General features: G+C 44.9%; 1 protein-coding gene across 11 annotated transcripts in view; it reads left to right on the top strand.

Annotated features, from left to right (window-relative positions):
- The window catches only part of HERC1 (HECT and RLD domain containing E3 ubiquitin protein ligase family member 1), a 184,473-nt gene extending 160,766 nt beyond the window's left edge, over positions 1 to 23,707 (top strand). For all 11 annotated transcript variants that reach the window (XM_046007752.1, XM_046007762.1, XM_046007761.1 and 8 more), the window contains 17 exons: positions 737 to 802; positions 951 to 1,076; positions 2,243 to 2,381; positions 3,421 to 3,602; positions 4,320 to 4,475; positions 5,177 to 5,299; positions 6,348 to 6,450; positions 7,992 to 8,161; positions 9,577 to 9,715; positions 12,260 to 12,429; positions 13,469 to 13,638; positions 13,892 to 14,057; positions 15,150 to 15,226; positions 16,122 to 16,374; positions 17,064 to 17,216; positions 19,993 to 20,298; positions 23,069 to 23,707. In XM_046007752.1, coding sequence (XP_045863708.1) covers positions 737 to 802; positions 951 to 1,076; positions 2,243 to 2,381; positions 3,421 to 3,602; positions 4,320 to 4,475; positions 5,177 to 5,299; positions 6,348 to 6,450; positions 7,992 to 8,161; positions 9,577 to 9,715; positions 12,260 to 12,429; positions 13,469 to 13,638; positions 13,892 to 14,057; positions 15,150 to 15,226; positions 16,122 to 16,374; positions 17,064 to 17,216; positions 19,993 to 20,298; positions 23,069 to 23,254 — 2,685 coding nt within the window. In that variant the 3' untranslated portion in view covers positions 23,255 to 23,707. The remainder of the gene's footprint in view (positions 1 to 736; positions 803 to 950; positions 1,077 to 2,242; positions 2,382 to 3,420; positions 3,603 to 4,319; positions 4,476 to 5,176; positions 5,300 to 6,347; positions 6,451 to 7,991; positions 8,162 to 9,576; positions 9,716 to 12,259; positions 12,430 to 13,468; positions 13,639 to 13,891; positions 14,058 to 15,149; positions 15,227 to 16,121; positions 16,375 to 17,063; positions 17,217 to 19,992; positions 20,299 to 23,068) is intronic.
- Positions 23,708 to 26,501: the final 2,794 nt, after the last annotated feature.

Here is a 26,501-nt window from a genome sequence, read left to right as displayed (position 1 = left end):
GCTCCAAATCTGTCATTTTCTAGATGAGGAAATTGAAGCCTAGAAAGATGAAGTGACCTGCCTATTGATATGTAGTGAGTTCATGGGGATGGTTGCTCCTGCACATGACCTTGTACCTTTTGGTGCTCAGAAAATCTAAATGGTTAATTTTGAATCATCAATGTGATAGTGATAGTGATAGTTGATCATAAAGTATTTATGATAAAGGGAAATATTATTAATGCATAGTCAATTGGCATGATTATAAAACTGCTCTTAATTTCTTTTAGTATTATAAAATTTTCTTATAGGATTTACTAGGTTCCTTTATGGAAAGAAGACTTAGTTGTTAATTAATAACATAAATCTTGGAGCAGTGGGTAACTTGGTCCATTAAATACCCAGCTTTTGATCTCAGCTCAGGTCTTAATCTCAGGGTCTTGAGTTCAGACCCCATGTTGGAGGGGCTATTTTTTTTTCCCCTAAAAAAACAGGTATGTCTCGGGGCGCCTGGGTGGCTCAGTGGGTTAAGCCTCTGCCTTCGACTCAGGTCCTGGTCTCAGGGTGCTGGGATTGACCCCCGCATCGGGCTCTCTGCTTGGCAGGGAACCTGCTTCCCCCTCTCTCTCTGCCTGCCTCTCTGCCTCCTTGTGATCTCTCTCTCTGTCAAATAAATAAATAAAATCTTTAAAAATTAAAAAAAAAAAAAAAGATCTTGATAACCAAGATTCATCCTGATGTTTGTTGTGTCTTGCAGGATAACAGTAAATGGATTAATGGCATGGATGAACAAATTATGTCTTGGGCAACTTCCAGACCTGAGGTCAGTGAAGATAACTATATATATGGTAGTTTTCATTAAATCTTCTGATACTAAATGCTTGTTTGTAACCTGGTGTCTCTTAGAGGCTAGCTCATGTTTGTTTGAATGAATGGTTGAATCTAATTTTGAGATAAATACGGTTTTCTAGGACTGGCATCTGGGAGGTAAATGTGATGTCTACCTGTGGGGTGCTGGCAGGCATGGACAGTTGGCAGAAGCGGGAAGAAATGTAATGGTCCCTGCAGCAGCTCCCTCATTCTCACAGGCCCAACAGGTAACTAACAGGGTAAAGAAGTGAGGAAGAAACTTGAGTACTCTAACAATTCTGATTTCCTTGTTGTCAGGTTATGTGTATCCATTGTGTAATCTGTTGTGGGGAATAACTAAACAAAGTCGGGGTGTATACCTTCTAAATAAAAGCTTCTAGGGTTTTTATCAGCCTTAAATTTTGTTAATAAGTTTTTAAATTTTTCTTGCTTTCAAGTGTAATAGATTAACATCATGATTAGGACTGCCTAGTACATATTTATAGAAGTTAACACACTCCTAATTATTGATTCTGTTTTGTGGTTATTAGCTTACAGGAATCTTTAGCTAGATTTCATTGACTCCCCTCTCCTCTTCTAATAATCCTGGTAGCGAATTTCCAAACCCTTTCTCAGGCCACTGCTTTCTCTTCCATTCTTCTCTGCCTTAGTAAGTTCCAGGGTACACTACTCTTTCTTATGTATATCCCCTCAGCTTTCTGCTTCTTGATGGATTTCTAGCCAGTCTTCAATATTTCTCCTCACTCTTTCCTCCTTTTTTTGTTTTGTTTTTAATGTTATTATTTAAACTCTGTGGGATGCCTGGGTAGTTCAGTCAGTTAAACGTCTGCCTTTGGCTCAGACCAGGGTCCCAGGGTCCTGGGTTTGAGTTCTGCATCGGGCTCCCTACTTCTTCTTCTGCCTGCCACTCCCCCTGTTCTCTCTCTCAAAAATAATCTTTAAAAAATAATTAAGTAAATAAACTCTGCACAATTGCGACACCTGGGTGGGGCACTTAAGTGTCCAACTCTATATTTCAGCTCTGGTCATGGTCTCAGGGTTGTAACATTGAGCCCTATGTTGGACTCCACACTCAGTGAAGAGTTCGCTCCATATTCTCTCCTTCTTTCTTTCTCTGAACGTCTTCAAAATAAATAGATAAACTGCACGATAGGCTGAAATCCCTGTAGATAAGACAGTTCTAAAAGATTTTAAATAGTTCAGTGCACCTCATATATCTTTGTTAAGCAGTTTTATAGTAATCAAGAGCTTGTAGGAACCCCATACTTAATATCAACCCATCCTCTTTAGTGAGAGGATAGAAGAATTAAAGGTATCCTAGGTATGCATAGAATCATTTTAAGTGGTAAAGCTATATGATAAAAGATCATTTGTTTGTGTGTTTTTATACCAGGTGATATGTGGTCAGAATTGTACCTTTGTCATCCAGGCCAATGGCACAGTGTTGGCTTGTGGGGAAGGAAGTTATGGCAGATTGGGACAAGGAAATTCAGATGACCTTCATGTGCTGACAGTTATTTCAGCCCTACAAGGTAAAATTATCCTCAGTTAAAAGCTGATCAGAAACTATGGCCTAAGTATAGGAATGTTAACTTTTGTTGGAACTCATCTCAAACCTTTGCTAGGTTAAGTCATAGAGGGTTTTCACTTCTTTAGATTCTCATTTAGGATATACAGCCTGATTTCCATATTTTAAGCTATGTTATTTTGCAAGCTATTTATCATGGCAATGCTAGAATTCAGTGTTATAAATAACTATTTTAAGACCTACTGAAATTTTTAAACAAATTCTTTAAAATTGCAGAACTGTAAATTAGGCAACCATTAATAGCAGTAATAATCATGCATGTGTTTCCTAAAAAGTAAAAACCAATTTATATGGAAATCCGCAGATGTACTAAAGACTTTATAGGGCATCTCAGCCAGCGTTCTCTGACTGGGAAAAAGACTACATCTAGAGAATCCACTGCAGGAGCTCCTGGCTGGTTTCTTACGTCAACTTTAGTGACTCCAAAGCCTACAAAGAAAGCAAAGAGGGGTTTTTAAAGTAAAAGCATACAAGTAATGATGTGTTTAGAACCAATTCTGAAATAGTTCTGAGTTCTCTTGCGATCTCTTCCTCCCAGAGCACAGCATTGGGGATGGGATTGCAGGGTTCCTATCTAGAACTACTGCATCCAGCCTCTAGGACCTTACACAAGCTAGACTAGACTTCTGTGTGACTCAGTTAACCCAGTTGTAAATTGGTGATGATAATATCTGCCTCATATGTTCTATGTGAAAGTAAAAAAGGAGACATTCCAGGTAAAGCATTTCTAGGAGTGGCTGGAATATAGGCCTTGATGACTAAAACTGTTCCCGTCAACCCTCCTTTTCTTCCTCATTATCATTTTATGTGACCGCTCCCAGTTTACTAGGTTATGGCTTCAAATTTGCTTTAAAATTAAAGACACTGTTTTTCTTTATGTAGTACAGTTTTGACGTTTTTCCATGCTAAGAGTATTCTGTAGCAGCTGCAAGTGAAGAGTTTCACCATCCAGTGATGCTTGTTGGTTTTCTGCTCTGTTCCAGGATTTGTGGTGACCCAGCTGGTGACTTCTTGTGGTTCTGATGGGCACTCAATGGCCCTGACTGAAAGTGGAGAGGTCTTTAGCTGGGGAGATGGTGATTATGGCAAACTTGGCCATGGGAACAGCGACAGACAGCGGCGCCCCAGGCAGATTGAGGCCTTACAAGGAGAAGAAGTGGTGCAGGTCAGACAGGATGTGGATCAGTTTGCCTTTGAAGATAAACATACTAGTTGTTGAATAGTGTTCTCAAGTTTAGGGAATGGGAAATAATAGTAAAAATATATTATGAGTCATTACAAGAGATCCACTGTTTTTTGGCTGTTCATCCTTGAATTTATTAGAAGTTTGAATGGACTTTGGTAATAAGACAGACTCCCTTTTCCTGAGCTAGCTGGTTGGCCCAAGCTGGGGTACTTCAGGTGCTTGGAAGAAAAACAGTAGGCTTTAGCTCCTGCTATGTAGTCCTTGCTACAGTGATAGGTTGAATGCAGAGCTTAACATTTATCATTATTGTTACAAGTGTTGAGTTCATGTCCATATTCTGGAAAATTGACTAGTGATCTCGGATGATAATTATAAAATTGCATAGCACCGGAGAGATCACAGAGGATTTCCCCATTTTCTATCACATGTGGTTTAGGTCATCTGTACACAGCTAAAGCATAGCAGCAGTTCTTCTAAGGTAGGCTGGTTAGCCTGGTCTTCCTGAGGATGATGAGGAAGAACGTCAGGCTTGGGGAAGCAGGAGAGCCACTTGGGCAGGTAGGACATACTGGTCTTGAAGGTGCTGAGTTGTCAGTGAAGTTTATTACCATATTAATGACCAAAAATGACTGATTTTGTTCTTTCTTGGTATACCCTCTTCTTAAATTTTTTTCTTCTCCTTGGTTCTGTCTGTAGATGTCTTGTGGCTTCAAGCACTCAGCAGTGGTAACTTCAGATGGCAAGCTGTTTACTTTTGGCAATGGTGACTACGGTCGTCTGGGTCTTGGAAACACCTCTAACAAAAAACTTCCAGAAAGAGTGACTGCACTGGAGGGATATCAGATTGGACAGGCATGGAATAAATCAATAATATGTTCCATCTGCTCATAGTTTCTTTTTCCTCTATTATACTGAGACACTGTCCTTTAAAGAAGACTAGAATCATCTGTTGTGCTTAAGCTCATGTACATTTTGCTTGGCCTACTTGATCATTTTTTGTGATTTTTTTTCCAATATGAAAATTCCTATTGCAAGTTATATTTGACAAATGAAAGCATTAATTCAGGATGCAAATATTTAAAACCTTGGAACCATACAGATTTTTGTGACTGCTGTCTGGTAGTCTGGAAGTAGATGTCTGAATTGCGGCATCATTGGTACTGCTGCTCTGAAGTAGTACTTATCCTGTATACATTGAGATCACCTCTTAACGAGGAGATGTTTTTATCATTTTCTGTATCATTCCTTAGGCTGTCTCTGATGTATTTTTTGACTCATTGCATACCTTTCCTGTTTTATGCCCTCTGAGTCTAAGTTAGCCACAGATATTTGAAGGATTTCATGTCAAAGAAAAAAGTTATTTTTTCATTCGTGGACATTAGCGATTTTTTCTTATTGGCACATTTTGTTAACATATGCAGAAGGCCCTTGAAATTAAAATGAAAATATATGTAGCCAAGTTTTTCACTGAAATGGGAAAAAAGAATCCCAGAAACAGGTTTAGGTTTAGGTGCTCTGATTTTGCCTGACTGAATACCCTGTTCTTTCTTCAGGTAGCATGCGGCTTAAACCACACTTTGGCAGTATCAGCGGATGGCTCTATGGTGTGGGCTTTTGGAGATGGGGACTATGGAAAACTTGGCTTAGGAAATTCCACTGCAAAATCTTCCCCTCAGGTCAGTATTGTCTTTATTCTAGGGTTTCAGACAGTGTGTATTCATCTATGTCAGTGCCTCTTTTTAGTTGGAAATAATTTACCTTTAACATTTTAGTAATTGATAATGAAGTTCAGAAGCTTCTGTTGCTTCCTTTTAAATGTCCAGCATTCTAGATCTTGATTTTAAATAAGCCATTAATTGCTAAACTGGATGTAAAAACTGTGCAAGGATAAGCCTTTGCCCCCATATGCAGACTGAACAGTTTGGGACTATCTCCCATGTAGAGAAGAAATAGTTATAGACATATCTCCAGGGTGCGGAGGGAGGGTACCTTGAACAATCTTTTATATCCTTCTGCTTGCATCTGCCATTTTATCTGATTATTACGCCTAATTTATACAGATATGTGCCTCTGTTTAAAAAATAATAAAAAGAAAATATAGGAAATAATAAATTAGAAACTAATATTCACATTACAGAAGGTTTCTTGGCTCTGCAGAAGACTGTCTTTGCAGTTCTTTCCGTGGATTTTCCTAACACACTTAACAAGCAGCTTGATTTACAAATACTTAATGTATATTCAACTCCAGATACCCTATCATAAATAATCTGTACTATTTTGATAACTAGACTGGTGAATATTTAGCTAGGGATGTGGAAAGCCAGGAAACCATCTCTGGGGCACATACAAAGCAGTTGTTATCACCTCTGAAAGTAAAAAAGTCTAACTGGGAGCAGCCCATGGTTTTACATGGTCTCATAGTATTGTTTAAGAGGCTCCAGAATTCTCTTTGGTCTCTGTTGCACAGAGCAATGATTCCACTCCCATGAGGGTTTTAGTCAAATGCCCCTCCCCAACATTCCCCCCCTCACCACGAATTCAGGTAATTCGTAGAGCAGTATGAGAAAATCACATTTAGGAGTGTAGATTTGGGTGGAAACACTTAGGTGACAAGTATTATTTGTATTAGAAGTTAGTCCTTGAGTTTATACATGCTAATAGGCAACTTCAAAAGTGTTTTTATTTTCCTTTTTAAAGTATGTGCCTTACACTTTTATTTTGCAGAAAGTTGATGTCCTTTGTGGAATTGGAATAAAAAAGGTTGCTTGTGGAACTCAGTTTTCTGTTGCATTGACCAAAGATGGTCATGTGTATACCTTTGGTCAGGGTAAGGCATTTTCTAGGCATTAATTGTTTATTTTGTATATACATGTATTATATAAACATTTGCCTTCCAGTTTTAGAGAAAGTGCTTTAAATAGTTTTTTGTTGTTATTGTTCTGGGTGATGAATGGCCACTATGACCTCCATTCACTAGCTGCTTTTCTCCTTTTTCATGAACTTTGTCATAAAGACAGACTCTCCACCCCACTGATGGCCTTTCTTGCCGGAGCCCTTGCTCTTGCTAGAAGAGTCCCTGCCAAAGCCCTTCCCATCCTCCTTTCTGCTGCCTACAACTGTGCCGCCATAAGTACTTCTTGATGGGGCTACTTCTGGACCCTATCTATTCCCCAGCCCTTCCAGGGAATGGAGGTTCGGATCTTAGGAATTCATAGGCATTCAGGGTTCAGATTTTGAGTGCGTTCCTAACCCGAGCATCCACAGTGTGATTCCCTGGTAATATACTCACCTTCTTAAGTAGAACTTCTTGGCAAGTTGAAGTGACTGAGAAGTGTATAAGGCAGATATGAGGAAGGGGAAGAAATAAGTCATGAGTAAAGTTTCTAGTCTTGGAAGAATAATGATGTCACTGAGAACAGGGAGCTGGTTTGGGGGAACTAGGTAAGGAACTTAGTTTTGGTCCTATTGAATTGGGGCCATATACCCTAGATGGAGATATCTAGCAAGTTATTGGGGATTTGGATCTGGAATTCCAAAGAGATTGGTTATGGAGATTTAGATTTGCATAATGTTAATATTTAAAACCATGTTAATAGGCCCTAAGAAACTCAGGGAGTGAGTGTAGAATAAAAAAGAAGTGCATAGAACTCTGGGGGTATGAGTAGAAGACCGGTAAGCACAGAAAGAGGACTCAGGGGAAATGGCTTTGAAAGGAGTAGTGAGAGAGGTCACCAGTGAGCCAGGTTAGTACAGAGTCTCTGCAGGACAGGAGGCACTGAGACCAGGTCAGTAAAAGGTTATGTGGGGTTCTCGGGGTCAGAGCCTTAGAAGAGGCTCCTGCCATAGGCAGTTAGGAGCTACTCATGGGTTTTGGTAGTGAGAGTGGAAGGTAGACTGCAGAAGGTGGCCATGCCAAACAGTTCTAGAGGCCATGGGGCAAGAGCCCCTATGGGGCCGGCCTGTAATTTCTAGAAGTTTGTCAACAAAGGTAAAGGGAGAAGTTGGCTAGAAGTTTGAGGACAAGAGAAGTTGAGTGATGTCTTTTCTTAGAATGTAAGAACCATAGAATCTTTCTTAACTATGTGCCATCCTCTCAAATAGGAGAATACTGAAGTATCTCTTGGTTTGAAATAAGCTGCTAATTTTAGATTTATTTATTTTATGAATTTAAGGAGTCCGTGACACTTTGCAAAGGTACTGTTTCAGATTTCATTCACTCAGGATCTAGTACACCTTACCAGAATGGCAGCTTTTACCATCATGAATTAAATGTGTCATTGCCATTCCACTAGAAGAGTTAAATGACTCATGAGAAAACAGAAGGACTGTTGTGTCCCATCGGTAAGTTTCTTCTTACTGTTTTCTTAGATCGCTTGATAGGCTTGCCAGAGGGGCGTGCTCGCAATCACAATCGACCACAGCAGATCCCTGTCCTGGCTGGAGTGGTTATCGAAGATGTGGCAGTTGGAGCTGAGCACACACTTGCTTTGGCATCAACTGGAGATGTATATGCCTGGGGGAGCAATTCAGAAGGGCAGGTAAATATTTATCTTGCTTGTCCTCTCATATTCTAGAATTCTTACAGTGTCCCTCATTTGTGAAAAGGATAAGCTAGGAAACTCCTAGGATTTACCACAATGCCTCACACACATCACTTTGCCATGGGACAGATTGATTTGTGAGCGCAGTTGTTCATGTCTCTGTCTTGATTGTGGCCAAGGAAGGATTATACCATGGTTTTTTAAAAAAAATCTGATGGTATAGCAAAGTGATTAAGGGAATTAACTGAGTATATGTGTGTGTCTACACTCATTAAGGGCCGGCACATAGTAAGCAGTGCTTTACAGGTATTTGCTCCTATCATCATCGTTTTTACTGTAATCTGTGAGATTAATTTACTGTAGCCTGTGAGATTAGGCCCTGGGAGCATCAGTTGATCTGAAACACGGAAATAATGAAACAACAATACTTTTATATTTAGTAATAGAACTGTGTATAGTGTATACTATACTGTGTATAGTATGTTTTAGATAGGATATTTGTGTTTGTGCAAGAAATCTTGTCCTCCCCATCCTACAAAAGAATAAACTGAGCCTCTGAGAGGTTGAGAAAAGATTTAAGAATTTGATGTGTTCAGCCTACCCTATGTCTGAAGGAGGGAGGGATTTAGGTGGGTGATGTCTGGGATGCCTGTTGCTACAGTGGGTTTCAGCCCTTCATGCAGAGCCACATCCCCTTCCTCCATAAATCCTCTCTGGGTCTGTCTGCCCACTGAGCCAGGGACCCTCAAGTTCAAGGTCTCCATTGTTACTCCTGGTAGCCTCAGTTTGACTCTATGGTCACTCATCACTGTGTTAACAGATGGGAAAGCTGCTCATCCTTGCAGTTGCAAATGGTCTTAATGAGAAGAGAGTAACTGCTGAAGATGCCTTAAGGAGGTCATTGGCAGGGACTTGACATGATCCTCCCTAATGAGGTTGAGGTGCTTAGCCGCTCAAACACTGGGTATTCCACTCGTACCCTAAGAACAGAGATCTGGAGATGAAAATCTGCTTCTGTGTATGCTTTTATAATTGTTTATTTATTGTTACGCTGGCCATCCATGTTAGAAGGAAATCTGTGTTTTAAATAAAAGTTCTATAGATGATTCTGTTACTTTTTTAACTTTCTAAGAATTATTTCCTCTCTAGAAGTGGGATCCAAGGATGTGTTCCATCATTAAGACTTAACTCTAGATTTGGAATGGCCTTGTTGCAGCCAAGTTTTTAGGAGGTAGTCTGAGCTGTGAGGACTATTCTGATTGAGAAAATCAGAATTAATTTCATTATTTTGATGCTGTTGCTTGGTATAGATATTTATTTATATCTGCCTACCACCTAAGGCAGATTACATCGTCTTGACTTCCTTGCTTCCTCTTTTTAATTGACTCTGTGTTTTTGTAATGTATTCCCAGCTTGGCTTAGGCCACACCAACCATGTTCGAGAACCAACCCTGGTAACAGTTTTGCAAGGGAAAAACGTTCGGCAGATCTCAGCTGGCCGCTGCCACAGTGCTGCATGGACAGCGCCGCCTGTCCCTCCAAGAGCACCGGGTGAGAGATGCAATATCCATGCTCCTGCAGCTTCTCTTTCAGTGGTCCCCAGCCGTGCTGTCTGCTTGCTGCTTTCCCACTGCAGCCAGGCATCATGCTGAGACCACCAGGTCCCCCCGGCCACAACCAAGCCTTCTTGGTGCTCCGAGCACTGTAAATCCTTTCATAGCAGGTGATTCTCCTGCAGACTTCATCACCAAGAACTTCCTCTCTGCACCCCTAAAAGAAGAAAACATATCCCTTAGGCAAGCAAAAATGTATAATTTTAGAGCAGCAACTAAGTATTTTTTTTCATATACAGAAGAAGTGGTGAATCATAGTTTTCTAAGGCCTGGTATTAGGAATAAAGATCCAAAGGTCTGAGACCAATTGCAGATTCTTCACTGCAATTAACCATTTGAAACATGATGTTGTCTGTGCATTGGCACAGCAAAAAAAATTAAAAAAAAGAAGAAAATGTTGCCATTTTACTCCAGCATGTAATAGGACTGATAGGTAGTTTCTACCTTTTTGTTTATTATGCAGTCCCAGAACTACAGAAAGACATAAAGGGGTGCCTGGTGGCTCAGTCAGTTAAAGTGTCTGCTTTTGGGTCAGAGAGTGATCCCAGGGTTCCTGAATTGAGCCCCACATCTGGCTCCCTGTTCAGCAGGAAGTCTGCTTCTCCCTCTGCCTCTCCCCTTCACTTGTGCTTTCTCTCACTCTCTCTCTAAAATAAATAAAATCTCTAAAAAAAAAAAAAGGATATAAAGAAAATAAAATGTATATTTATGTGTTTCACATTCTGCTGAGTACTGTCCAGATTGGATCCATCTTCCATTCCCCACAAGTGTGGGGCATTTATCATTCCTTATCCATCTCTTTACATTTGGGCTTTTTCTTTGCCAGGCCCTTAAGCCCTTTCTTTGTACTATTCTCTGGTGTGTCAGGAACTAGAGTTTCCTTGAAGTAACCTTGTGCCTAGAAATTCAGCATTCTCTTCCCTTTTTGCTGAGTTCTGCTTTTAAGTCCTTGGAGGAGACTCACTGTAGAGATTTTTTTTCTTTTAAATACCCTTAGAGAGCAAATGAGGACTATCAAGTAGATTCCAAACAAGCAAGAGATATTTTCTGATTAGTAGAGTCCAGAATGAGCAGTGCTGCTCACCCATAGTCAGTTTCGATACTCAGGGTCCTCTTCATCTCACTCCCACTTCAGGAGAGAGGCTCTGCTGTGTGGTGGTTAAAAGTCCAGTCTCTGGAGCCATGTTGCCTAGCTCGAATCCTCGCTGCTTCACTTACAAGCTGAGCGATCTTAAGATTCCGTTTCCTTATCTATGAAATGGGATGATAATAGCCCCTGTTGTAAAGAGCTATAGGATTAGGGGTGCCTGGGTGGCTCAGAGGGTTAAAGCCTCTGCCTTCAGCTCAGGTCATGATCCCAGGGTCCTGGGATCGAGCCCCGGGCTCTCTGCTTAGCGGGGAGCCTGCCTCCCTTCCTCTCTCTCTGGCGGCCTCTCTTCCTACCTGTGATCTCTGACTGTGAAATAAATAAATAAAATCTTCTATTTTTTTTTTTTAAAAGAGCTATAGGATTAAATGAAAAATTGGTGTGATGCTCTTATAATAGTGCTCAGCACATAGAAATACTTAATAAATGTTAGCTTTTATTGACAGTATTAATGAAATCAATTGGGAGTAAAATAAATGGAATTGAGCTGTGCAAATCTTTATTTACATGAAACTCAAATAAGGCAAGGGTTGGTTTACTCTATATGTTTTTAATAAGAGGGGAACCATGAATACAGTCTTTGCTTATACAGAGCTCTTATTCTCGCAGTACAAAGCTTTCATGATCATGCACCCATAGCTTTCATTCCATCATGGTCACTTTCTGTCAGATCCCTAAGAAGTGTGGGAGGTGACTGCTGAGTTGCCCATTTCCATTTTCCAGAATTGCCTACCTGGTCCTGGCTCACATCTTAACGTTTTATGAAGATGGCAGCTATCACAAATACAAAAGGAAGAATTTGGGTTTTTTGTTTTTGTTTTTTTAAGATTTTATTTATTCATTTGAAAAAGAGAGCATGAGAGAGACAACATGAGAGGTAGGGAGGGACAGAGGGAGAAGCAGGCTTCCCTCTGAGCAGGGAGCCCATTATGGAGGTTGATCCCAGAACCCTAGGATCATGACCTGAACCAAAGGCAGAAGCTTACTGGGCTCAGCCTCCCAGGTGCCCCTGTTTTTGTTCTTTTGTGAAGGAACTGCTTAAGTCCCATAGTTAAATGGGAAACCAAAGGAGAAAAAAAGTTTCCATAATGATAAATTTAAAAAGATATCTTAAAAAAAACACGTGTGCTTAAAGCATAAAGATGAATTGATGGAGAGAGGAATTGATAAACACACAGTGAAGCAAATATAGGCAAATATTAATTCTAGAATTTAGATGGTGGAATGAATGTTCATTGTATACTTACCTCAACCTCTCTGTTTGAAAATTTTCAAAATACTGAAAATGAAAGCAGTACATTCTCCTTTACAAGCTTCTGCTTGCTCTCCGGGTAGGTGCGTCTGTACCTCTGCAGCTGGGCCTGCCCGATGCAGTGCCGCCCCAGTACGGGGCGCTCCGGGAGGTGAGCATCCACACTGCGAGGGCCCGGCTCCGGCTGCTCTACCACTTCTCTGACCTCATGTACTCTTCCTGGAGGCTCCTGAACCTTAGCCCTAACAACCAGGTAACATGTTGGGTTGGGAGCACTACCCATGCTTACCAGGTCCCTGGAGTATTCTCCCATGGCTAATGCTTTTTGATTTCAGCTCCCAAGAGAGGTAGAAAAGGCACCAGTAGACCAGTTCTGTTTCCATTTTACGCTGGTTTAGGGATAGGCCAGATACTGGTAATCATGCTGCTGACACAGAGGAGTCTTCTTTCTATGTATTGGTCTGTCTGGAGCTCAAGGAAATACGAATGGCAAAGCATGTATTTTCCGTAAAGTCCAATATGTGATTTTAAAATCTAGGCACACACAGGTGTGTCACCCCACTGTCACCGTGACTCTGTAAATGAGTCTGACACGTTGCAGAGACTTCGTGATCGCCTCACAGATGAGCTTTCTGGGCCCCGTGGGGGTAGAAAGTAAATGTGGCTAATTTGACTGTCTTTATAGAACAGTCTAGTAATTTAGGAAGAAAGCAAGCTGGCTATGTTTGCTTGTGTAATGTATCATCATGCCTGCCAAAATGTGTTTCAGTTGTAAAACTGTTAGAAATCCTTGGGTAACCCATCATGGGGCATGTGAGGGATTTGACAGATCATTGTTAGAAACAGGTAATCAGCCAGGCAGCAGAGTACTGTGCAGCACTGAACAGAAGGTTAAAAAAAACTGTTTGTAAATTAACAGGAGAAATGTTGATGATAAAGAGTTAAGTGAGAAAAGCAGCAGAACCTCACATAAACAGTGTGTTGTCAGTAATGTGAGGAACGCCTCTCTTCACACATGGAAGAAAGCTGGAGGGAGACCGATGAGAGTGACCGTGGAGGTTGTAGGGGATTCAGTGTGTACACATGTGTGTGTCCTTTTCTGCATTTTCCAAGTTTTAGAAAGTAATCATTGTCTATTTTATCAGAAAAAAATATTTTTTAAAAGTTATCAATAGTTACTGCTATCCAGGTTTATGCTTTTAAACCAAAAACTTATGTTCTGAAAGTGAAAAGTGTTCTTTCTGGGAAGCCTTGAATTGTACCATCTGTGATAAGCTCTCTCTCTGTTACAGAGCAGTACATCTCATTATAATGCTGGCACGTGGGGCATCGTACAGGGGCAGCTTCGGCCTCTGTTAGCCCCAAGAGTCTACACCCTCCCGATGGTGCGCTCCATAGGAAAAACCATGGTTCAAGGCAAAAACTATGGACCTCAGATTACTGTAAAGAGGATATCAACCAGGTTAGCATATGTATGTATGTTTCACTAGCTAGCCAGCACTTTTTTAGATGAATGTGATTCCCGACTAATCTGTGAGCTCCCGCTTCCTGGGTTGTAAACTAAGAGAGTAACGGTGCTTACCTAGTTCCCAGTGTGGTCACAGTGGGCCTAGCCCACCGCTCAGCTATTATTAAACTAGCGTGTTCACCTGCTGATGGAAACTTAGAGTTGTGTTTCATTCTGTTTTCCCTTTTTTTTTTTTTTTTTTTTGAAGAGGGCGGAAGTGTAAGCCCATCTTTGTCCAAATAGCAAGACAAGTAGTTAAACTGAATGCATCAGACCTCCGTCTGCCCTCGCGAGCGTGGAAGGTGAAGCTGGTTGGAGAAGGGGCTGATGACGCTGGGGGAGTGTTTGATGACACGATCACAGAGATGTGCCAGGTATATTCATGCGGTATCCCCCTGCTGAGTCATTTGTTCAGATGGTGGCTGTCCTACCATTTCCAGTGCCTACTGTCTGACACGTTCTTATGAATGTCGCAAGGATGCATTTGTGAGCCTTATGTAAAAATCATGCTGTTAACGATGTATAGGTGAATTATAGCAAGACATCCATGTGAAGATACCTTACTGAGTAAATGTCAGTGCCTGACTCTACCAGTGACTCACTGTCCTGTTCTAATACTGGCAGAAGAAACAGTAATGACACATATTTACATTTATGTAATGGACAAATCCAGGACCACCCATGTGCTCTGATTAATTCTGGTGCTTTTAGAATGAAATAGAACTGCCAGGGGGCGCCTGGGTGGCTGAGTGGGTTAAAGCCTCTTCCCTTGGCTCAGGTCATGGTCTTGGGGTCCTGGGGTCCTGGGATCGAGCCCCACATCGGGCTCTCTGCTCAGCAGGGAGCCTGCTTCTCCCCCCGCCCCCCCGCCTGCCTCTCTGCATACTTGTGATTTCTGTGTGTCGAATAAATAAATAAAATCTTAAAAAAAAAAAGAAGGTTGAAATAGAACTGTCAGGCTCTAGTGAAATTAGAAAAATGAATACTAAGAGTTTAGACCAGCTCTTATTTTGATATCTAAAGTGGCAAGTTTGCTTCCAGGTCAACTCTGACCCTTCCCTCTTTGCCTAGTAGCAGAATTTTTCTGATAAATTCTGTGACTAAAACAACTTTTAGCTAATATTTGCTGGGTCTATTTGATATTGAATATCACTGTACCCTGCTCATAGATACCCCAACTCCTGCCCTGGATTGACTTTCTTATCTTAGTTCTGCAAACTACAGGATATTTTCTACATGGGGGGAATGTTTGTAATTTCTTTCTTTCTTTCTTTCTTTTTGGAATGTTTGTAATTTCATTTTAAGTTAAAACCACAAAAATTACAGAGACAGCTGGTTGGCTGGTTGTCACATAACATTATAAATTCCTCAAAATAATCTCTTTTCAGTATGATCTTTAATGTATTTAGTTGTTCTCTTGATGCATTTGATTGCCATTTCTCAAAAACCTGTTCTTTCTTTTACAGGAACTTGAAACTGGTATTGTTGACCTTCTTATACCCTCTCCCAATGCCACTGCAGAAGTGGGCTACAATCGGGATAGGTGAGGCAGTCATCAAGTGCTTTTTGACTATCTACAATAATAATGATAGCTCTCGTATTGAGTGCTTACTGGGGGCCAGGCCCTGCTCAAAGTGCTTTTACATATTATCCCATCGAATCCTCATTAGAACCCAAAGGAGTGGGAACTATTATTACTCCCTTTTCACAGAGTGCTTACTGGGGGCCAGGCCCTGCTCAAAGTGCTTTTACATATTATCCCATCGAATCCTCATTAGAACCCAAAGGAGTGGGAACTATTATTACTCCCTTTTCACAGATAAGCACTTCTATCATGGCTCTGTTATGGAATGAACTCAATGATAATATTGAGGGGTAGGGGAAATCCAGACTTGATAATGAAACCTGACTTATTTTCTGTTTCTGAAGGCCCTCTTGGCCTCCCCACAAAGAATTTTCTGCATCAGAACTCATCAGGAAGATTCGATAAATGCTGTCAAGTCACAGCACTTAGTATTAGTAGTTCTGTGTTATGCCTAAATTTGCCAAACCTTGAATTTTGGATCCTGCTTCATGGACTTGTAAATGATAAAATGAAATTATTTTAGGAGATAGGGTGTCCTGGAGCAGGTAACTCAGGGACAAATGGACCATTCAGTTGCTCTTTCATGGCTCTTCTGAAAATAATTCAAAATATGGTTCCTGTGCTGTCCAAAAGAGTAGCTACTGGGTACATGTGGCTTTTGGGCACTCAGAATGTGGTTAGAGTTGCTGAAGAACTCCATTAAATTTTATTTAATTAATTTGAGTAGCCACATACGGCAAATGACTACCACATTGCACAGCACAGGTCTGGATTAATGCTGTAGCTGTCTGATAACTTACTTCCAATAGAAGTGAGGTCAGTTTTATTTGAAGAACTTCCTTTAATTTTGCAGGTTTCTTTTTAACCCCTCCGCCTGCCTTGATGAACACTTAATGCAGTTTAAGTTCTTGGGCATTTTAATGGGGGTTGCCATTCGCACAAAGAAGCCTCTGGACCTCCACTTGGCCCCTCTGGTGTGGAAGCAGCTGTGCTGTGTCCCACTCACCCTGGAAGACCTGGAGGAGGTGGATCTGCTCTACGTGCAGACCCTCAACAGCATTCTTCACATTGAAGACAGTGGGATTACCGAGGACAGTTTCCATGAGGTAAATCTTGACCAGTCTGTGTTCTGCTGGTACTGACCAGAATTTTTCTGTGGGGAACTCAGATCTGGTCTTCCCCTTGCTGTTTGACTGACGGCATGTCCCGTTGCTGCCCTAGCAGCTCACCTGCAAAGGTTTAAAAGCCGCTCATGGGTAGAGTTGGCACCAGCACCCAGCGTCCGCTCCTTCCTCTTTGGTCTACTCTCTGCCTGCTAGAATGGACGAGCAAGGCAGCCCAGCTGGAGAGGGAGGCCTGGGGGGACCAGAGTTCATCGAACCTGGTTTGAGGACAAAGAAATGGTTAACTATAGCCAGATGGGTCAGCACGTTCCCTTCTGACCAAGTGGCATGGTCGGCTACCTCGATTCCTCGTTTTTATCCTTAAAACTCTTTTTTTTAAAGATTTATTTATTTATATGAGAGATAGAGGGGGAGATAGAGAGCAAACACGAGTGGCAGGGCTAGGAGAGGGAGAGAGAGAATCCCTGCAGACTTGGCACTGAGGGTGGAGCCTGATGCTGGGCTTGATCCTGTGGCCCTGAGATCAAGACCAGAGCTAAAACCAAGAGTCAGATGCTTAACCGACTGCGCCACCCTATCCCTAAAAGTCTCAATGTTGTTACTGTTTTGCTCTATTTGTGTGTAATGTACGGTATTTTTTTAGTAAAAAAATTTTTTTTTCCTCTTCTTAGATGATTCCTCTTGATTCTTTTGTTGGCCAGAGTGCTGATGGCAAGATGGTTCCCATAATTCCTGGTGGAAATAGTATCCCACTGACATTTTCCAACAGGAAGGAATATGTGGAGAGGGCCATTGAATATCGACTTCATGAGATGGACCGACAGGTGAGTGAAATGTTGGGACATGCATGTGAATGTTTACAGTTGTCTTCAAACAAGAGCTTACTGGTTACTGCTGAATTGGGGTATATGAACTACCATGTCAGTTAATTTGTCTCTGTCTTTCAGCCCCTGTTCCGAGACTTTTCAGGTCTTACCTCTGGGTTTCCTATCTCCTTACTCAAAGCCTTATGACAGCTCTACATTGGTCACTGGTTGGATTGAGGCCAAGCTCTCACCCAGGCCTTTATACCTGCCTTCTCACTCATCCTTCATTTTGTTTGTCTTCATCTCTTATTGTCCCCAACCTAGGGTCCCCCACTCCAGTTGGGTCAGTCAGGAACCATGTGAATAAACCCCTCACACTGGTCTTGCGATCCCATGTGAGTGCCTCTTCCCCCACTCCTGCTGGGGTCCCTTCAGGCCCCAGCTGAAAATGCCTCTCCTCCGCAGACCAGCTTTCCTCCAGGTCCATAGCCGGTAGAAATCTTTTTTGTTACTTAGAAATTTCTCAAGATACATAATACTTCTATGTTGTGGTCTAAGAACGAGGCCACAGAGTTTGGATCTTGTTTCTTCAATTAGCTTTTAAGACTTTGAGTGAAGAATGCATTATATTATATATATTACATACGTGTGTGCTACATATATTACATAAATAGTGTGTGTGTGTGTGTCTCTCCCCTAAATATCCTTGTTCTGTGCTGATATTGTAGTAAGCATTTAATAATAAATGATGAGAGTGTGATGAGTGACCAAAGAAATGAACATTTTGTCCAAAAATCGTTTTTTGGTTATACAGTCCTTAAAAGCCACTTTAGTAGTACTTTATTTGCAGAATGTGCTAGGGTCTTCTTGAGAGCTAGACTGAGGCTGGAAGGCTGTGTAGTCATTTGAAGTGTGTATGTTCTGTGCCTTTCCCTTCTGGTTCCTTCTTTGATTCTGGCTTTGGACCAAGTGCAGTCAGAAAACTGTTATCCCTTAGTGAGGGCAGGTCTTGTGGGCAGTGCTGTTCACACAGCCGGGGCTTAGGGTTTGTCTCCAGTTGTTCAGAATTTTAATCCTTAGTGAATAACTGGCTAAAAATACATTGAATACCTCCTGCATGCCAGGTGTGGGGCCAGACTGCCTTATGTGCAGTGTTTCCTGTAGTTACTCTGTGAGAGAAGGATTACTGTCACATTTCACAGATGAAAGCACTGAGTCAGAGAAGTGAAGTAATGTACCCAAGGCGAAGCCAGTGTCCCAAACTAGGTTTAACTGTGGGGTCTAGGCTCTTCTGAGGGTCAGATTGCCCCTACAGTCTCTGCAGGTCCTGCTCTGCTTGGCCGTAGCTTTGTTCCTTTCTCAGCAAGGAGGCCCTTTTCCTCTTTCACTTCTTCTTCTCTTAGAACCATAAGAGGTTCTTCCCATAGCTGTCCCCATTTGTTCCCCACCAAGCAGCCAGCCCCATACCTCAGCCTCATTTTTTTTCCAGACAGCTTTTGGTTTGTATTCTACCAGGTGCAACAGCTTATTTTGGGGCAAACTTTGGCTGGTGTCTTCCCTTTAATACCCATCCAGACTGCCCTCGCTGCCAGTCCTGTTCCCTAGCCCCGGGTAGGACGTCTTTGTACTAGTCACAGCCCCAGAGCCTTCCCAAGGTGTGGCTCCTGCTTGGGTCCTCGTGTTTTTCCCTTTTGCTAATTATCATTGATGGTTCTGAGTTGGCCAAGAGTGAGGAAGTATTTATGAACAAATCTTGACAGCAGTGAATGAGTCTGTGTGTAGGGTGTGCGTTGCTGTGCGACCTTGGGGTGTTTTTGAAACAGACTGTGTGGGTAGCCCCTCCAGCCCCCCTCAGCACTCCGCAGCCGACCTGCTCTCCGCACCATGCTGGGAGAGAACAGAAGCAGCAGGGTACACAGACTTGCATCGAAAATTCTCATCATAGTCGTGTGAGCAGCAGTCATTTGCCTCATTTCTCAGATGAGAAAATTAAAGCAAAAGAAGAGACGGAGCTGAGATTCAGACCCCCACGTCTCCTGATGAAATGCTCTGTCCTTCCTAATGCCTTCCTCCAGAAGGCCTTGCTAGTTTTACTTTCTTCTTTGTACTTTTCTAGCTTTTTTTTTTTTTTAAAGATTTTATTTATTTATTTATTTGACAGATAGAGATCACAAGTAGGGAGAGAGGCAGGCAGAGAGAGAGAGAGAGAGGAGGAAGCAGGCTCCCTGCCAAGCAGAGAGCCCGATGCGGGACTCGATCCCAGGACCCTGAGATCATGACCTGAGCTGAAGGCAGCAGTTTAAACCACTGAGCCACCCAGGCGCCCCTCCAGCTTTTTTTTTACAATGAGCACAAATAAGTTTTACCAGAAGGATATAATTCTTCAAAAGAAAAATATGGGTGCCAGAAACAGTAGAAGTTAGACACATTCTCTAGGTGTGTCTTACCCTAACGAGGAGACAGAATAGCCCCCAGGGCCTAGTGTAACTGCACAGCCATGCGTGCTGAGGGGTAGGAATGAGTACGGTTGGCACCGGGGGTGGGGGCTTAGGGGGGCAGGCTGAGTTTTGTGGGGGCAGAAGGCAAGCTTCTCAATTGACTTGACCTGGGACCGGAAGGAGTGTAGAAGTCCCACAGGCAGGGAGGAGCTTGGACAGAGGGTTGGCGGCCGGGGGAGTGGGCCATGTGCGCCTTGGGTTCCGGGGGACAGGTCAAGGGTTTGGGAGGCGGAGGAGCAGGTGGGAGGTGCCCAGTCTGCAGACGCGTGTCTGATGCACAGCTCTCCTGGGAGCAGGTGGCGGCTGTCCGAGAAGGGATGTCCTGGATCGTTCCGGTGCCGCTGCTGTCGCTCCTCACGGCCAAGCAACTGGAGCAGATGGTGTGTGGGATGCCCGAGATCTCCGTGGAGGTCCTGAAGAAAGTGGTGCGCTACCGGGAGGTGGACGAGCAGCATCAGCTGGTGCAGTGGTTCTGGCGCACGCTGGAGGACTTCTCCAACGAGGAGCGCGTGCTCTTCATGAGATTCGTGTCTGGAAGGTCTCGCCTCCCAGCCAACACTGCGGACATCTCTCAGAGGTTTCAGATCATGAAGGTCGATCGGGTAAGTAAGCTGCGCTGCCATCCCTGTCCTGTCTCCCGCTGCTTCCGTGCCACTTGCCTGCTGGGAAAGCCGCACAGTGACCCTCGGGTAGGCCTGCCAGTTCAGGCTTAGTGTTTGAGGTTTCCTGATTGAAAGAAAATCAAGCAGAAAAACTTGTTTAGAAACATAATATAACTTGAGTGAAAAAAGCCCTACCACCAACAACCCTTGAGAAATCCTCCAGCAGCTTCCTGCGTGAAAGCACAGCTTACCAGAGGGCTTGTCCTGCTGCCTCTGCCTCTGCCTCTTACTTCCTGTGCCTTTTCGTGTGACTTGTGCACTCAGATGTGGTCTGGTTTGCTTCCACGGAGATCCTAACGATGAACGTGGTGCATGTGCCCCGTGGCTGCTTGTGCAGGCGGGGCAGCTTCTTTGCGGCCTGATGAAAATCCCCAGCGGCAGAGCCCCATCCCAGCTGCCATTTTGACAGATGGCTGAGGAATAAAAGGGCTTAGAACCTGAAATGCACACTGCTGCCAGAGTCCTCTTTCTCATGCACGCATCTGACCATGTCACTCTCCTTTCAGACTGGGAGGGGCCCCCCTGCATTGATTCCAGAATAAATGCCAACTGCTTCAGTGGCCATAAATATGTCCAGTCTGGCTTCTGCCCCAGCTTTCCTGTAGCACCTCTTAACATGTACTGTGTTCTGGCCAGAAAAGACTGTTTACCTTTTTTTCCTGACACACCACACTGTTTCTAAACTTCCGTGCCTTTGTGTAGTCTATTCCCTCTGCTTTAGTGAGTTCTCCTTCACGCTCCTTCCCATCTGTGCCTGGCAAGTGCATACTCATCCTTTAGGCCCAACACCAATGTCATGTCCTCCAGGAAGCCCTCATGGATGCTTTCCTGCTGCCCCTGACCATTTCCGAGGGCAGACTTAGATCTCCTTCTGTCCACCTCCAGGACACTTGGTACATCCCTTGAACTCAGCATTAAGTTAGAAGTGTTTGTGTTCTCTCTCTTTCCTTCCCCAGCTGCCCAAGAGCTGGACAGTCCTCTGAGCAGGGCCCACGGTGCTTATTCTGGAAACAGTAAGGAAAGTAGGGCCTCTTCGCACAAGGACCCTTCCTGCCAGTTTCAGTGTCTGCCTTTCTGGTGTTTTTCCAGTAGCTATTCCTGGAGGTTGCTGCAGCCAGAGCTGTTCCTCCCCTGCTGCCTCCTGAAGCTGCCCGCCTGGGCTCCTCTCCTGGGCTAGACTTGCCGGAGAGGCCATGCACAGGAAGGGCTATGAAAAGAGCCTTTCCATAAATTTTCTACATGACTTGCCAGAAACTATCAGTTGTAAATCTGTTTTGTTGCTTCAGAGAGAGGTGGGTGGAGGCAATGGTTTGCTTCTATTCAGCTCTGTAAAAAACCCTTGCCTTCTGTCTGTCCCAGGCTACCCCTGCCATCCCAGGAGTTAATCCACCACTAATCCCCTGCCTGAGGTTTTTCAGCTGCAGGAAACTGACCACAGTGGGTCCTTCCTTTGTGACTTTTAGACTGTTGCTCCACCTTCCAAATCAGAGGCACCTGTTGACATTGCCATTCAGTGTCTTTGCTGGTTGTGGTTTTCCTACATTTGAGCTTTCTGTGTCCTCACTGGCTCTGGCCCAGAGAGGCTTCTAGGCCCTCCAGGCCCTCCATCTCCCACCTCTTTGGAATGCGCTCACCAGGTGTAGGACTCCAAGGAGGAGGGGGAGGGCTGGTTTCAAGGAGTTGAGCAAGAAAAAAAAGGGCAAGTCCCTTTTTAAAACCTATCTTAAAATATAAAAATGTACTATCATTTCTGTCATTACGGAGAGTGTGGGAGATCATGGAGTGTTCGGGGAAGACCAGAGAGCATATGCCCCCCGCTTCGATAGCTGCCCTTCCACCTTCCACCTCTGTGGCATGCCCGAGTTTGTGTGCTGTACTTAGCTCAGTCTGTCCCGAGCACTTTTTTTTTTTTTTTAAAGATTTAATTTATTTATTTGACAGACAGAGGTCACAAGTAGGCAGAGAAGCAGGCAGGGGGTGGGGTGGGGAGGGAAGCAGGCTCCCCGCTGAGCAGAGAGCCCAATGCGGGGCTCGATCCCAGGACCCTGAGATCATGACCTAAGCCAGAGGCAGAGGCTTAACGCCCTGAGCCACCCAGGCGCCCGCACTTTTCTGTTCTACTGCGAGTCATCATGATTATCATTTTAAATGACTGCATCACTGTGCATTTAATGGACAGACTAGGATTGAATTCACTGCTCCTTCCTTGTGTGAGCTGTGTGTGGCAGCCAGTGTAGGCGAAGGATGCAGAATTCCTGCTAGGAGGGACGAGGGAAGGGTGGAGGTGTGCAGGGGCACCCTTCCAGGTGTTCTTTCCGTTTCGCTGGCAGTTGGGGGCTCCATACAGCAGCTCTGGGTCTGCACCCTCCTGGTGAAAGGAAGCGAGCTCCGTTGGCGGTCCCATGGCAGGCCCTGTGCGAAGCCTGTTCTCCCACCAGAGCTTGCTTGCGCTTTGCAGATAGGGCCATGGAGGTGGTGAGGAGAGGAAGGAAGCATGGTCCCCAGAAGCCTCTATGGCTGGGGACACCAGAGCCCACATTCCTTCCACCAGTGTCTCCTTCCCCTCAAGTCGGCCCTACACTCGAGTCCGTGGAGCCCATCTGGAAGACTGGGAGAAGTGCTGCTCCTGATTTGGGGACAATGGTAACAGGTCCCCCCCAACCCCGGGACCCCCGATGCTGCAGTCACAGCTCTGGCTCTCTCTCCACAGCCTTACGACAGTCTGCCTACCTCACAGACCTGCTTCTTCCAGCTGCGGCTGCCCCCCTACTCGAGCCAGCTGGTCATGGCCGAGCGCTTGCGCTACGCCATCAACAACTGCCGCTCCATCGACATGGACAACTACATGCTCTCGCGGAACGTGGACAACGCCGAGGGCTCGGACACCGACTACTGACCGCGGGGGCCGCCGCCCCCCACTGCTCAGCAATGCTCACTTCCGGTTTCATGTGGACACACTTTTATGGTAACTACATAGATGTTTAGGAACATAAACCGACATTATAAACAGTGGCCACATTTAGTTACTCTAAATGTAACAAAGAAATTAGATGTTTTTATTTTTCTGTGATTGTACAAAAAAAAAAAGACGAAGTGCTCTCAGTCAGGTTTTTCCCTCCACATTTTTGGTCACTTTTGATAAGTTTGCATGGAACCATTTTGGTGCATTTTTAGTTGGGAATGGTACATTTTGTAAACCCACCCAGTGAACATGAAATTGTACATTGTGTATAATTGTTCATTAGAAAGGACAGTTTTACATGAATATTCATATATTTATTTTGTTTTAATTTGAATTGCCTGTGCAGGGTTCCTTATGCAGAGAAATAAAGCCAATTCAGGAACCAGAGCGTGGGCTGCTTTTCTTAACTCCAGTGGAGCTTCTGACTGAGAAGGAATGAGCTTTCGAGCTAGTCTCACTGACGGCGTTTGGCCCATCAGAAGCACTCCTTCACACTGAGAGTGAGCTGTGCTTGTCTCGAGATGGCAGAGCAGCTCGAGTGGGAGCTGGGAGCGGGAGGCCCCTCCTTTTGTTTATTCTGTCATCCTGGGTGTCCTACTCCGTTCCCTCGCCCCAGGGCCCTTGCATCAGCCCCGTGCCCCATCCCCTCAGCGACCCCTTCCTCCTCCTCTGCAGCTGGGTTTGGAGTGTAACCGGATAGTGAGAGCCTGTCCTGAGTGGCCCCAGGATACCTAGTATGGGGTGCAGCCCCACTGGGCCAGGAGGAGGCTAACCGGAGGAGCGGGATTCCAGTGCTGCGCGTGATGAGCCAGCAGTGGGCTTCAGGAGGAGGGTGGTTGACAGTAGCATGTCTCTGCAGGAGAGCGTTGCAGGTAGGCATTCAGCGTGCACAAATGGGCGACCACGAGAACGAGCGAGTGATTGTGCAAATTAATATGAGAACCAGTGCGTGGCTTTTGTAGCCTTGAATGGTGGATGGTACAGAGTTGTTTGGGAGCTGGGGGGAGCAGTCACACTCTTGGTGCTTGAACCCAACCCTTGAGGGCCCTGGCCAATGTGCCGTCTGTCAGGAGCGTCATAGTGAGTGTGTGGTTCTGAAAGAAAGGGCCATCGTGAGAGCAGCTGTGAAGGTGCTGGCTGCTGGGAGCGGGAACAGGAAGAGGGCAAGGCGTTTGAGCCATGCGTCTTGGTCTACAGCCAGTTCACACCACAGGCTGCTGCTTTCCGTGTGCTTCGGGGCGGGGGTCAGCCTGGCAGCCTGCTCAAATGACGGGCCTGGCACAGGTGTTTATTTTCCCTAGTTCATTTCCAGCCCCTCTGTGGAGGCTTGGACAGTTTTTTTATTTGCTGGATCATTCAGTTAAATACTTGCAATGTTTATTACCCTTAAAGAACTCCCAGAAAACTTGGACCCCCCTCCACCTTTAAAAAAAAAGGGACAGCTTTGTTCTGGGCCTCCCTGTTTTGTGGCCTTTGCCCAGCACTGCCAGTCAGATGAAATCCATATCTGATGCACTTAGTTTTAGCAAAAAGTAAGTGTTAGGCATGGAATCCTAGAGCTAGAGGAACCCTAGAGCCAAGGTGTCAGGTGACCTCTCCTCTTTCAGACCAGGAATCTGAGGTCAGGAGAGGGCAAGTGCTGGATCACGGGCGTGTTCAGGCTCGAGCTAGGAGCCCTGGCTTCCTGTCCGCACGCCTGCGGATGACAGTGGTCCCAAGGGATCTTAGTGCCCCTCCAGATATTCAGCCTGAGCAGAGACGGGCCAGTGTGTCCCTGTAAGACAAGCCTCATGGCACCATGTCCCCCCAGCCGGCTTCGCCTCCCAAGGAGTGACCCAGAGCCCCTGACCTCGGAGCATGTGGTACTGAGCTTCCTGCGCAGGCTCCCCAGTGTGGTGTGGTGACTGCTGTCTGCCTTCTACCCGGGAGCACCGTCCTGCCCTGGTGCTGAGGTTCCGCACCCGCTCCCAGCTCTTCCTCTCTGTGGCCATTGGCTGCCTTGGCCAGACAGAGAGTGAAAGGAGCATTCAGGAGCTGGGAAAGTTTGTAGACTGAATGGAGGCTGCAAGGACACAGTAACGTGCAAGCCATTCACCAGTGGCTTTGGCTCCCATCTGCCCTGGCTTCCCCAGGCCTCGGGCTTTCTGACTCTGCCTTTGCTGCACTGTGCCTGCGGAAAGGAACACCCCACCCACAGTTAGACCCTGTGGGAGCTGGGGTCAGTCCTCCATTGAGTGTTCCCGGATCACCCCCATACAGACCCAGCTTGCTTCTTCCCAGTACTTAGGCCTTGTGGGTTCTGCCAGGCACTTGGCTTTTCTAGGCCCCCATGGATGTGCGGACCCCTTTTCCCTACCCCAGCCTTTCAGTCACTGCACATTTACACATCATCTCACCAGAGTGTTACAGAGAGGGTACTGGTCCTGTTTCAGTGATAAACTAAGGCTCTGAGAGGTCAGAACCCGTCAGAAGTGATGGATGACAGAGCTGCAGAGCACTCAACACTCCCTTCAACCCCAGATGAATGAGTCAGTGGATTCATGAAGAACGGGACACCCCTTGATCTCTTCGGATCTCAGAGAAGACTTTGAGCACGGTCTCTGGTGAAGCCGGACTCTGTGTTCTGTCCAGGGCTCTGCTCGGTGCCCAGTGATGTGAACAGCACCTTTCAGAGGGCAGACTGGAGAGCCCTGGGTCTCATCAGAGCCTGCCTTCTGGGTGTACCTCGGATGGCCCTTGGCTCAGGGACCCAAAGAGCCCCAGAGGGGGCAGGGCTGGATTCGAGCTCTAGAAACAGTGCTGTACGGGCTATCAGCACCACTTTAGGTCTGTGATCGCTAGAGCCTCTGTATGTTGGGGGTTCCTGGGAGCCAGAGTCTTCGCCAGGGAAGTTAGCCCTCATTTATAAAAGAGCTTCCCTGGGGAAAGGGAAAGGGGTCTCAGGTTACCCTATTTGAGCTGAACTTGCAATGACTAAGGCTTTACAAACACGACATTGTTAATCCTTAAAAGAACCCTGTAAGCAAGATTCTCCAGCAATCCCAATACACGGATTTAAAAGCTGAGGTTTGGAGAGGACTGACTGGCTCTCAGTCAGAGGAGAGTCAGAAAGTAGGGTTCTGTTGTCTCCCAGACTATACTATCAACTCAGGGCAAACAGGACCTGCTGGGAATTCAGACT

Source organism: Meles meles, chromosome 6, assembly GCF_922984935.1.
Source record: "Meles meles chromosome 6, mMelMel3.1 paternal haplotype, whole genome shotgun sequence".
NCBI classification, from domain to species: Eukaryota; Metazoa; Chordata; class Mammalia; order Carnivora; family Mustelidae; genus Meles; species Meles meles.
Note: the sequence above shows the minus strand (reverse complement) of the source record. Positions and strands in the feature narration are given on the sequence as shown.